The sequence below is a fragment of the Oncorhynchus mykiss genome, chromosome 19 (assembly GCF_057628025.1).
Source record: "Oncorhynchus mykiss isolate SJ-2025 chromosome 19, ASM5762802v1, whole genome shotgun sequence".
Classification (NCBI taxonomy): domain Eukaryota; kingdom Metazoa; phylum Chordata; class Actinopteri; order Salmoniformes; family Salmonidae; genus Oncorhynchus; species Oncorhynchus mykiss.
Window position 1 is genome coordinate 20,348,168 of NC_143040.1, and position 14,006 is coordinate 20,362,173.

The 14,006-nt window shown below is 41.5% G+C and overlaps 1 protein-coding gene across 10 annotated transcripts in view; it reads right to left on the reverse strand.

Moving 5' to 3' along the window:
• The window catches only part of LOC110497375 (lipopolysaccharide-responsive and beige-like anchor protein), a 319,123-nt gene that overhangs the window by 146,304 nt on the left and 158,813 nt on the right, over positions 1–14,006 (reverse strand). For 6 of the 10 annotated variants that reach the window (XM_090210434.1, XM_090210433.1, XM_036954302.2 and 3 more), the window contains exon 38: positions 6,374–6,498. In XM_090210434.1, coding sequence (XP_090066560.1) covers positions 6,374–6,498 — 125 coding nt within the window. Of the gene's footprint in view, positions 1–5,943; positions 5,962–6,373; positions 6,499–14,006 lie in introns of all 10 variants that reach the window. The other 4 variants (XM_036954299.2, XM_036954300.2, XM_036954298.2 and 1 more) reach the window with 1 other exon arrangement.

A 14,006-nucleotide genomic window follows, 5' to 3' on the forward strand; every position in this document is an offset into this window, starting at 1 on the left:
CTATAATATATGGACTCCAAAACTGTAGAGAGAGCAGATAGAGAGCTAGAGAGAGAGAGAGAGAGAGCCGAGAGAGCGCTGAGAGAGAGAGCCGAGAGAGAGCCAAGAGAGAGCCGAGAGCAGAGAAGAGAGCAGAGAAGAGAGCAGAGAAGAGAGCAGAGAAGAGAAAGAGAGCTGAGAGAGAAAGAGGGAGAGAGCAGAGAGAGAAAGAGAGCTGAGAAAGAGAGAAAGAGAGCTGAGAGAGAAAGCGAGAAAGAGAGCTGAGAGAAAGCGAGAGAGAGAGCTGAGAGAAAGAGAGCAGAGTGAGAGACCGGGAGCTGAGAGAGAGAGTCTAAGAGAGCTGAGAAATCTCATGTCATGGAAAATATGCAGCTCAATGATATTTAGACTGGTCTTCCTGTAATTAAGTCTCCCCGGAGGATTCTTTAGTTAGCGGCACTGAAATGACTACCAGATCTCTAATACATACCACATGCTACAATGGTATAGTATATTCACACCGTCCAAGTGAACTGACTGGACAGACCGATGGGCCGGGACGACTTTCTCTCACTGACAGCAGTGAGATGAAAAAGGCAGACATGTGTATTTGAACTTCTGTACATTCTGTCATAAACATGCTCACTAAGTCTCACCCTGGGAAGACCACAATACTCAACACACTAGCATATGGATGTGGAAGGGTCTTGGGTTGTGCTACAACTAAGAAGAAAACACTACTGTGACAACTACTGCTACTATATCAACTTACTAGTCTGCCAATAAATGTTACTAATAGGCTGTGAATGATTTACTTGTTAGTCGTGAATAGTATTATCAGAATTGGTCATGTTAGATTGTCTGTTGTGTGCAAATACAATTCTACAAACATGGTGCTGCTTTCAAAACTACTGTGTAAGTCAAAATAAACAGCCAGGAGAAGTTAAGAAAATAAAAACTCAATTATTAGATTATACTTCTGATACATGTATCCCAGCATTACATAATGACATAAAATAAAATATAGTATTCTTGAAAACATAATTGATATGATGTATATTTTTGATATATGTACAGAGAAGTGTTCTGAATGCATGTGTGGGTTTATGATCAAATGTGGGAGTGTGTATCAAACAATTAAAACCCATTTAACGCCATTTCAACTTAAAAGTGAAACAACCAAAGCACAGTAAAAACTAAACGGCAGTGAAAAGTCTAAACGTTTCATAAAAAAAAATGCAATGGATATTAGGCTTTGTCTAAATATTCACAGGCTAACACATTCTACATGTCCTTCAGCTGAAGCAATGTCTCTGTCAACTGTTGTCTATGTTACTTAGAATTATAAACTGGGTGGTTCGAGCCCTGAATGCTGATTGGCTGAAAGCCGTGGTATATCAGAACGTGTACAACAGGTGTGACAAAACATTTATTTTTACTGCTCTAATTACATTGGTAACCAGTTTATAATAGCAATAAGGCACCTCAGGGGTTTGTGATATATGGCCAATATACCACGGCCAAGGGCTGTATCCAGGCGCTCCGCGTTGCGTTCTGCTTAAGAACAGCTGTTAGCCGTGGTATATTGGCCATATACCACACCCCCTAAATGCTTAAATATGAAGTCTTAGTGAGTGTGAATGTCTGGTGTTTTGTGGATGTATTATAAATCCTTGACAAATAATTCTGAATAAAACACATACACATTTTACAACATATAACAAGCGACAACACAAATGTTTCTGAAAGAAGCCGTAATGCCACAAACAAAATACCCATCAGGTCATGTCACCTAAACCATTCATTGAGATGGAACAGGGGGCACAAACGTGAATAAAACCTGCCTACATTACACATTCAGGCCCGATTGTTTCTCTAGCCAGAGGTTCAAAATTAAAATGCTACGTTCACGCTATACTAAAGACATGCTACGTTGAGGCCCAGGTCATTTCGCTATTGCCAGAGGTTCAAAATGCTAATTCATATGCTTACATTACTAAAGCTCAAGGCATGCTTGGTCAAGAGCAATTAAATTGTCAGAATTAACAAATGTGTTTTTAACGAGACCATGGCCAGGAGCTGGAGTCATGAGGCGTGTATTGATCTGCTGAACAGAGACATTAGTCTTCAAGTATTTACTCTGCCAGCCACCTCTCCTCCAGCCTCCCTCCACAGCCCTCCCTTCACCCAGGGCAGGACCAAATCAATCCCCAGAAAGGATGTCTCTTTCCAGCCATAAATACATAACTAGCCCCCTCACCGACCCAACCAGCCTGACCGCCACGCGTCTGCAGGCCGACTGGGGCTCTCAGAGTGGAAATGGTCCTTAAGGTTCTTGGCTGGTTATGAATGATCACAGTTGTATAGAATCTAAGGATTGTCCATGGCCTAAATGCAGGAATGTTTTCCTCCTACATATCTTATATAAAAAAAGATGCCATTTAGGAAAGTGTTTACTTATACTTTGTAAAAATGCAGAAGTTGTGATGAGTAAGGTAATGGTAACAAACAATGCACTTTTTTTGCTAAATAAGTTGACAGGAATACAATACTTCTTAAAAATCCCAAAATGTTTTTGTTTTTTTAATTCTCTTACCGGTTAACTATGTCTAATTTCTATTCTTGAGCGTGTTTTCATGACTTGAAAAGCGTTGCCATCACTCTTGTAGCTGGAAATAAATGTTAAATGCAGACGTGATCATGCACTAAATGTTTTGATTGGGGAAAGAGGAGGGTTTTCTCTCTATTTTCCCTGTTTCATGGGATCAGAATAATTACAGCCAGATATGACCTCTGTTCCCTGTTTGAAAACTCACGACTGCACTCTCGCCTTGCGCTCCACATCCGTTACAATTGTCAGGTCGATGAAAACAACAAGAAAGGTTACATCAGAAAATGGACGCCGCAGTCAGGCCTCAAGTTGAAGAGATATTTGAATGATATGTTCTTTCCCCCAAATGCAGCAGGGTAGCGTGTGTGTGTGTGTGTGTGTGTGTGTGTGTGTGTGCATACGCAACTAACAGGACAATGCTCTGTAGAGGTATTACCAAGACTGGTTGGAGGCTATTTTTAACGACAGTAGTGACTTTGAAAATATGTCCCCCCTATGGTGTTGAATATATCCAGAGCATGTTTTATATTGACTTACTGATGATGCCCCCTACTAGAGCAGTGAGTCAGAGTGATGGAGAGGGGAGAACAATTGCAAGTCACCAACTGACGCTTCAACGATCATATGCCTTCGTAATCAGTTCTTCATTGCACTAAAATTGTAAGATGGCGCCAACAGACGTGGCCTTGTGTCGAGCTCCTACTCAACATTCATTGTTGAGGGAGAGCACGTCAGCAAGCACCACTGTTTACACCTGCTGTATCCTGTGTTCGTGACCAAATAAACTCTGATGATTTGAAACAATCTAACATAAAGGGATGAAGGGAAAGAGAATGAGAGAAAAGTAAAAAGAGAATTAGGGAGACACACAAAGAGAAAAGAGAGAAGAGAAAAACCTAGAGAGAGCGAGCGAGAGAAAGAGAGTGAGAAAGAGCGAGAGAGAGAAAGAGCGAGAAAGTAACAGAGAGAGAAAGAGAGTATCAGAGTAACAGAGAGAAGGACCAGTGGTCCTCAAGTCCCTCCACCCTCCAGCTGCATCTCCACACCACAGACATTTCGCCCGGTCCCCGCCGGGCCCACGAGGATGCTGGGATTGCCAGACGCTTATTGCTTTTAGATCACATTCTTATTGGCTTCTGTCACGGCGGCCGTTTGTCAAGAGGACTGATGTCACCTTTTGGGGGGGGGGGGACTACCTCCATCCCTGTGACATATTGGAGACATTTTCGGGCCAGAAACAGGCCGTTATTCTGGAGTGCAATAGGTTAAGCCGGTAAAAACCAACAGGCCTAGACAGGCACGGCCCTGATCACTAACCCTGGTGTGACTGGGAATACGGTCTTTAGTGTTTTAGCAGAAACTAGGGATTAGGCTCTACTCTGGGGACTCCTGCTCCTACTTGGTCAATGAATGTGGTAGATGACTAAAACCTTTCTTCACACTGTGCCGACCAGAACCGTACTGTGCTGGGTCGGACATTCCCTTTTCACGTTGTATATTCCAGCATGGTTGCAGCAACCAGGCCAGCCCAGCACAGCCTGGCTTAGTGGTGTGAAAATAGTAGTGTACGTCGCTCCCTATTTAATATCCAAGATATGCAGGATAACGTTTTAGCAGAAACTAGGGATTAGGGCCTACTCCAGGGAAAACGTCACTCCTACTCGAACGCTAGAGAACATGTGTCCTACGGCCAATGTGGATAATGGCTTCTACGTTTCCTCCAACCTAGTTATCGCTAAGAATGAGACGGTGACTATTCAACTGTTGGTTCACTTTGGTTTAGTTGTCCTCATAGGAAGTTCAACAGAAATCGGAGTTTAACACTTTACATAAACGCCTTAAAAACAGAATCTGCACCTGTTGTTTTTAAAGCAAGTCCAGGGAAACGAAAGGATCAATTCAAACCCAATTCCAGTCCTGGTGGTAAAAGGTGATCAATACTGTTGGTTTTATCGATACTTCTGTCTTCTAGGTAATACAACGGTATTGATGTCACCGTTTCCTTTTAAACAGAACACGATCCTTGACTTGCTTTTACCACATGGTCCTGTTGAGATATTGGTCAAGAGCAACCAAGCTAGTTTGGGTTTCTCTCTGCAACACACACAAACAAGACGTACTGTGTAATTAATAGTCCTGATATTTCCAAAATGATTAATTACACCTAAACTAATTAGCCCTCATATAATATCCACCTTCAAAGAAACACCTAATTATTCCCGGGAAAGTTAATGTATCTTTGTTTGTTGACCTTTAGCCAATTAAGATTTGACATCATAAAGAGGCAGGTTTGTTAAATGGGCATCAACACCGTTGGTCCTCCTCACCTGGCTCTCTTTACGAACATAATGACATCTCTGAGCTGATCAAACTGAACGCATGTGATTCTGGCACTATAGCTTCAGGGTTCTTTTTTTCATCAAATCAAGTCATCCCCTGAGATGGTGGACATTTTGTGCATGATGCCATGATTGGAATTTAAAGCAGGGAAAATAACATGGAACAAAGGTAGTTGAGGTGAGATACCGACTGGGATTCAAGTGATTAATATTCATATCATTGTACAGCTACAATACTTACCTACCTAGCCGAAATCAACATTCCCCCCATTTACATTTATGAGCACATTTTTATTTTAATTGCTGCTATACTTGGTGTCAAATCAACTCTTATTTGTAACATACACATGGTTAGAAGATGTTAATGCGAGTGTAGCGAAATGCTTGTGCTTCTAGTTCCGACAATGCAGTAATAACCAACGAGTAAATCGAACAATTCCACAACTACTACCTTATACACACAAGTTCAAAGGGATAAAGAATATGTACATAAAGATATGAATGAGTGATGGTACAGAACGGCATAGGCAAGATGCAGTAGATGGTATCGAGTACAGTATATACATATGAGATGAGTAATGTAGGGTATAGAAACATAAAGTGGCATAGTTTAAAGTGGCTAGTGATACATGTATTACATAAAGATGGCAAGATGCAGTAGATTACATAGAGTACAGTATATACCTATATACATATGAGATGAGTAATGTAGGGTATGTAAACATTATATTAAGTGGCATTGTTTAGTGGCTAGTGATACATTTTTTACATCAATTTCCATTATTAAAGTGGCTGGAGTTGAGTCAGTATGTTGGCAGCAGCCACTCAATGTTAGTGATGGCTGTTTAACATTGAATGAAACATTCAAGAGAAAAATGAAGATGGAAAGAACGGAAGATCCCAACTGCTGCTTTCTATCAACAAGTCAAATGATAATGCATCATGGGAAATGGGGAGAAGACCAACCAAAGGGCTTGGTGCTTAGGAGTCAGGGAGTCTTGACATATTACTTACCATTAATGCCAGGCACCACTGTCATGCAAGAGTAAAGAAAAGGAAACAAACACATTTCACATTGCTCCCACTGAAGGTTCATGCCAACTCAGACATTCAATAACTCAAAGGGGAGAAATTCTAAGTAAAAGTTTTGGGATCCAGGAAGGGACAGGATGTGAGTGTGTGAGGGCCTATTGGAACACTGCGTACTAACATAGCTAACACTAATGGGGAGGCAGGTTAGGCAGTTAACTGTGTGAACTATTTAATTCAAATGGAGGGTGTGCTTTTTCTTATTTTTTTTACTGTTTCTTGTGGTACAATAAAACACTTATGGCAACTGTAGTGCTAATTTTTATTGCCGTGGACCTGCTGTCACAGGCGGGCACAGACTCACGGAGGGTGTGAGCAAAGGACGCTGGGTGTTGAGCGAGGAGGGCTGACTGACCGTGTTCGGCTGCAGCTTTGAGCGTGGCCTTTGAGTGAGTGGATCCGAAGGGGTTCCTGACGAAGCGCCGGCGCCGCCTCAAGTCGTCCTCCCAGTAGTCGAGGCGCCAGAACTCCCGAGGACGGCTGCAAGGGAACAGAGGTAGCACATGTGTTAGCAATTACAGAACAGCGTGGTGGTAGCCTATAGCCCCAGTCACAGTGCAGAGTAGCGAGGCCAGCAGCAGCATAAAGACAGCCTTGTTTGCTATACTGGGTGTCTTCTTTTTTCCCCCAACACCACAACAAATAGAACACAGTAGATAGACTACCTAAAACCCTGACCTTGAAAATAACAATATTCTCTCTCTCGTGAAACGAGCACTAAATACATTATGGTGGAATGAGCAGCTGACAGAGTGATCAGTTTCCCCCACACTCCGATGTGCTCCCATTCCAGGCTCATTTGGGACCCAGCAGGGCACCTCGGCTCTAGCCTCTCTACCCGGGTAGCAGGCGGGTGCCCGGGCTGGTCTCAAAACGCCATTACAAAAACAGGGAAGCGGGAGAGGGGGATGGCATTACCAATATTAATCAATGTCCACAGGCCTCTGTCATTTTTCTTCCCAATTTGCACCTCCTTTACCCAGGCCTGGTCAGTAGTAAATCATTCAGACTAAAGTTCTGTCCCAAATAGCACCCTATTCCCTATGGGCCCTGGTCAAAAGTAGTGCACTAAATAGGGAATAGGGTGCCATTTTGGACACATACCCAATCTCAGGGATTAAAAGTGTTAACTTTTAATGAAGAGTCACAACCACCACACAGCATTGTGTTGTGTACATACAGGCAATAAAATATAAAAATTCAAAAATTGATTTAATTTAAATTATATTTTTAAATATTAATTACTTTTCTTTAGGCACATCACACACAGCATAAGGAGGAAATACATTTCTTCCCAACATTAGTGAGGTGTTTTTTTTCTCACCCACCCCTATTGAAAAAAGCTTGCCTAATCTAAATAACTAATTTACTGCTCGAGAAGAAATAGCTGGTAATTTGTCAAACTAAATTACGCCAAACGTGTTCCATACTGCGCGTATTATGAGGGAATGTTTTCGGCATTTAGAAATGAAAACACAAGGGAAGAACACAACATAATCTCTCTAACTCAGGAGGCCAGACACTTCCCTTCTTCACCTATGAGCTGGGTTCACACATTCAATTTACTATTAAAGCACTGAGAAAAACAAGTGGTGTAAGACATGTGCAGGTGTGTATTTGGGTTATTCTTAAGGTTGCATTAGGGTTGGTGTATGGCCTCAGCCTCTAAACAGATCCCAGTGTAGTGATTTATAGAAGCATGGTGAGATAGAAATCTGGAAACCCAAGGTGCTGCGTCAGAAGGTGCTGCGTCAGAAGGTGCTGCGTCAGAAGGGTGAAGAAGTATTCGTGCGCAACAATTTTGAGTCTCATGGGTCTGAATACTTATGTAAATAAGCTATTTGTTTTTTTTTAGTATGCCTAAAAACCTGTTTTTGCTTTGCCATTATGGGTTATTGTGTTTAGATTGATTTAATCCATTTTAGAATAAGGCTGTAACGCGTGGAAAAATTCAAGGGGTCTGAATAGTTTCTGAATGCGCTGTAAATCAGTACGTCCGCGGTGCTAAGGGAGAAGTGTTCAGGTGTAACAGGGCCTATTCCACCTGGCAATATAAATCAGGACGATGGCACCAGGAGCAGCCTCTAGACAGACAGCTCTTTTATGTCCTGATATTTCCCTGGCTGTCTGCATATACAGTATGTTAAACCAACAACGTACAATATCAAAATGAAGGGGGTCACAGAGTAAAAAATAAATAATGTCTAAACAGCAAGAGAACGTAATGCACATGAGAACGGTGAGGGGAAGAGGAAACGCTGTAGGGAAAAAAGGAAACAATAGCCCAACACTGGAACAGTCAAACACATTTATAGCTTGAACACCAAATGAGTGTTGACATCAGACCTTGGCAAGGTGGAGTGACATGTGTGTATCAGTGTCAGCAGAGGTACGAGGGAGAACCAGAACCCTCTCTGTGTGTGTGTGTGTGTGTGTGTGTGTGCACATGGTTATGCATTAGGGCTGGGAATTTCCAGGGACCTCACCAAACGACATTATCACGATACTTAGGTGCCAATCCGATATGTATTACAATTCTATATGGCGATTTTATTGCGATTTGATGTTCCAAACGTATTGCTCACCATATGTCTGTTGCAGAGAGACAAGAGAGAGAGAGAGCCATGAGAACACGAGTCTTGATCAGTCAAGGTAATAAAAGTGCTGAAAACATCTTGGCTCCCTATTTAAAAAGAAGATGGAGAACAAGCTATGAGGGGAAAATCCTGGAGTTTTGGAGCAGGTACAGCCAACTAGCACACAAATAACATTGTGATACTGTCAAAACAATACCATACATCGTCAAAAATAATATCCCGATATGTAACTATTGATTCCCCCCCCCACCCCACATCACTATTACGCATGTGTGAGTGAGTGTACTTGTGTGTCTGTACGTCCATGTGTATGTGTATGTGTATGTGTGTGTGTGCGTATTGAAGCTAGTTTTTGTTTGATCTGGTCTTGCCTGCTGCTGTAGCTGCTCCAGGAGCCCGGGGCTCCCCACAAAGCTTCAGACCAACACCAATGATTACACGGGGCCTCTAAAAGGGGAGGGGCTTTACACAAGAAAATAAATACAATTTCGAGCCAGGTGCTTTAAGTCGTTCTATGAAAGCCATTAATTACTTTATTTATCTGAACGAAAATGAAAAATAAATCCTTCTTTCCTTCTCTCTCAATCTTCATATCCCTCTGTTGGTCCCTATCGCCCTCTCTCTTTTTATATCTCGCTCTCTCAGCCTCTGGTCTTTTCTGGAGAGAAATAGAGGAAGAAACTGTCTTCAGCTCCCGTGTTTGTGTAAAGCCGAGGCAAGTTTATAAGAGACGCGTGGGGGAATAGCAGACAGCACAACTATTAAATATTTTACAGGCAAACATTCTAAAGCACATAAGCAAAGAGAAGATGTCAAGGATCTCTCATTAAAAATGTATTTCGCTACTAAGGAGCTTGAAGAAGTGATGAGGAAACGGTGGAAGAGAAGAAGGGAAGGAGGAGGGATGGAGTAGTAGGTGGAGAGGACGTGTCTCTCTGGTGTTCAGAGGAAATTAAACAGAAACACAGGGCAGAAACTAAGAAGGTCCCACAATATAATAACGCTCCTGTTTGTTGAGGGCTTAGTGTGAACGTGGGTGTGAGGATACACACGAGCGGAAAAGAGGGAATGCATTTACATTTTAGTCATTTAGGAGATGTTCTTTTCCAAAGCAACTTACAGGAGCAAATAGGGTTAAGTGCCTTGCTCAAGGGCACATCAACAGATTTTTCCTCTGAGACGGCTCTGGGATTCGAACCAGCCCCCTTTCGGTTACAGGCCCAACGCTCTTACCCGCTAGGCTACCTTCATGAATACATTTGAGACCACAAGTGTGTGTTATACCTGTGTGTGTGTGTGTTATGCCTGTGTGTGTGTGTGTTATGCCTGTGTGTGTGTGTGTGTTATGCCTGTGTGTGTGTGTGTTATACCTGTGTGTGTGTGCATGTGTTATGCCTGTGCGTGTATGTGTGTGTGCTAGGAGACATTGGAGTGTGTCTCTCCATCCAGCAGACAGAATGTGCAGGACCTGATTTCCCTCCTGTCACAAAGGGCCCAGGCCTTGTTGCTGTGTGATAGTCTCCCTACCCTAATTACCACTTCATCATCCTGCCTCACACAGCATTCATCTAGGAAAATGAATATCAAGCCAGTCTCTCTCTCTCTCGCGCATACACACACACACACACACACACCTCTTACAAGGAGGTTTCCTCCACATCCATCAGTGGGAGGACATGTTCGGTAGTGGGGAGTAATTAGTCGCAGTGTTATGGAACGATCTCCACCGCTGGCCGTGTCGTGAACGGCACCACAACCAGGTTCCTAATGAAGGGTCTTGGATGGGCGTCCGCCCGCCGTCCACCCCAGTACCTTGCCATCTCCGTCGCCAATCAATCCCCCACGGAGAACACCGCTGTATCACGTCGGGAAAAACCATGTGACACGCGCCGTGCATGTGTACGCTGAGAGAGTTTCTACAAAGATGATAAATAATTCAGAGCTCGTCCATCGTGTGGCGGGCTGCGCTGGCAGAATAACAGCAGCACCCATTCTTCAAGATGACAACAATTAAAATGACTAAAGGCCGCAGCCTTTTACACAAACCACTTGTGTAATTAGTAATTAGTTTACTCATAAAGGCCTCGCTCATTAGAGCCTACTGGGGAACGTCTGTTGTCTTAGACGGAGTGTGTGTGTGTGTGTGTGTGTGTGTGTGTGTACAGTGCCTTCAGTAGTAATACTCTCCTGAAATTTCACATTTTGTTGCGTTACATCCTGAATTCAAAATGGATGAAAAAATTATTTTAACCCGTCTACACAGAATACCCCATACTGACAAAATGAAAACATGATTTTTGACATTGCTATACAGAAATCTCTCATTTAAATTAGTATTCACACCTCAGTCATTGCATGCTAGAATAACCTTTGGCAGTGATTACAGTCGTGAGTCTTTCTGGTAAGTCTCTAAGAGCTTTGCACCCCTGGATTGTGCAATATTTGCTCGTTATTATTTTGAAAACTCTTCAAGCTCTGTCAAGTTTGTTGTTGATCATTGCTAAACAACCATTTTCAAATCTTTCCATACATTTTCAAGCTGATTTAAGTAAAAACTGTAACTAGGCCACTCCGGACATTCAATGTCGTCTTGGTAAGAAACTCCAGTGTATATTTGGCCTTGTGTTTTAGGTTATTGTCCTGCTGAAAGGCGAATTGTCTCCCAGTGTGTGTCGAAAAGCAGACTGAACCGGGTTTTCCTCTAGGAGTTTCCTGTGCTTAGCTCTATTTTGTTTATTTTTATCCTGAAAAACTATTTCGTACTTGTCGATGACAAGCATACCCATAACATGATGCAACCACACCCATGCTTGAAAGTATGAAGATTGGTACTCAGTGATGTGTTTTTGTTGGATTTGCCCCAAACATAACACTTTCTATTCAGGAAATAAAGTACATTTCTTTGCCACATGTTTTGCAGTATTACTTTAGTGCCTTGTTGCAAACAGGAAGCATATTTTGGAATATTTGTATTCTGTACAGGCTTCCTTCTCTTCACTATGTCATTTAGCTTAGTATTGTGGAGTAACTACAATGTTGTGTTATCCTATCACAGCCAACTTGGTAACTGTCACATTTTGGCCTCACGGTGAAATCTCGAAGCGTTTTCTTTCCTCTCCTGCAACTGAGTTAGGAAGGACACCTGTATCTGTGTAGTGGCTGGGTGTATTGATACACCATCCAAAGGGTGATTAATAACTTCACCATGCTACAGGGGGATATTCAATGTTATTTTTATTTCTACCCATCTACCAATAGGTGTCCTTCTTTGCGAGGCATTGGAAAACCTCCCTGGTCTTTGTGGTTGAATCTGTGTTTGAAATTCACTGCTCGACCTTACAGATATTGTATGAGTGTGGTACAGAGATAATGTAGTCATTTTAAAATTGTGTTAAACACTATTTAACAGTCCATGTGACATGTTAAATACATTTTTACTCCTGAACTTATTTAGGCTTGCCATAACAATGGGGTTGAATAATTATTGAGTCGAAAACATTTCAACTTTTCATTTTTTATTTTTTTTTAAGAATGAGGGAAAGTTGTCAAATATATATATATTTTCAGGCTGTAACACAACAAAATGTGGAAAAAGTCAAGGGGTGTGAATGCTTTCTGAAGGCACTGTGTATGTGTGTGTGTGTGTATATATATATATATCACACACACGTGCATGTACGTGTGTAACTATGTTTTTGTGTGTGTTAAGGAGCACTTAGCAGAGTGCTGGATCCCTCTAAATGCTGTTTAATGTAGACCACATTGACGACCGATGAGAAAGCGGGCCAATAAGACATTTATGTGAGGTAATAAAATATAATTGTTTTTTTCTGTGTGGCAGTAAATGTAAGTTTACCAACATTAGAAGACGATCTCAGCCTCTCTCCTTTTGTGTGTGTGTCTGTGTTGCTTTCACTAATGAATAAACGGGTGCAATCAAAAAAAAATATCACTGTGCCATAAATTAAAACACCATAGCATTAACAGACTGTGGAAAGAGGTTTTACACAACCTTTATAAACAACTAAATTGTCTGTTTGCATCAAAACAGAACACGGTCCAATTGGACTTGGCATGGGGAGAGTGACATAATAAACAAAGAGTTTAATTGTAGCCAAGTGTTCAGTGATCGGCAGCTCAGTGACGGCTGGCTTGAAGTCCAGGATTAATGAATCGCTTAGTTGGACAGACAGACTGACTGGCTGGAGCTTTGGAAGGAGTGGAAGACGGACAGACGACTACGTTCTCTAACAGTAGCCTGTCCACTAGCCAGGACTTCCTGTGTATCGCCACAGAGGACAACACAGGGTAAACAGGGAGGAAACTACACACAGAGACATCTAGCTAAGAGACTGGGTATCTAAGTATGGCCTAGTACTGAACACAAGTGCATTGATATGTCCGCCGGGTAGGTCGAAGAAAAGAGGCCTGGAACCATGGGAAATATGCTGTTCCTGCTGTCCAATTTTTTATTCAGTATGCACTACCCTTGGACTGTTTCTACATGCATTTGCTGTAGGCCTGTGTCTTATTTAAAAAACATCAAATAACATTAGTCCTTCAAATAGGTATTTTATGGAGGCCCACCATAGAAGAAAAAACATTGTTTATAATATCCACTTATGGTTTTAAATGTTTGTTACCATAGAAACCCAAGGTTCAATGCAGCCATTTTTTATCTCAATACCAAGTCATTTCTGGGTAACAATGAAGTACCTTACTGTGATTGTTTTAAATTAAAATGGTCAAAAATAGCTTCTTAGCAAAGAGTCATTTATCAAGAAGTTTGCTAGGACTCTCTGGGAGTGGTCTGAGTGGGAAACTGAAAACCAGCTGTTATTGGCACAGGAAAATCAAGTTTTTGACTACAATGGGCCTTTAATAAATGATACATTCATGAACTTGTATTATACTGAATAAGCATGCAATTATTGACTTATGTTTATAAATGAGACAAAGAAATGACACTTAATGACTAAAATGCCACTACTCACATATAATGAATACTATTTAAGCACTTAAATCAATCAATACACCATGGCATGCAATTACATTGATTTAAGTTTGACATTCATGTGCAATAACAGTTTGTGATTAGTTGATTTATTCTTATTTGATCAAATAATGTACACTCAAAAACAGAGAAAATACATCGACACTATCTATGGAAGTACAGAGGACAAAGACATTAACCTCAATTAATTAATTTATGACAAATAAATAAATGGGAATTTAAGGCGTTGTGTATGAGAGCCAATATCGCTTATCTCCCCCTCTCAAACCTCAAACACAGGCAGTTAAAACATGGTAATAGATTCTCTCTGGAAGCCACTGAAACTTTGATAGCACTCTTATTTCAACGCCCAAATTGTTCTTTTTCTGACAAGGACA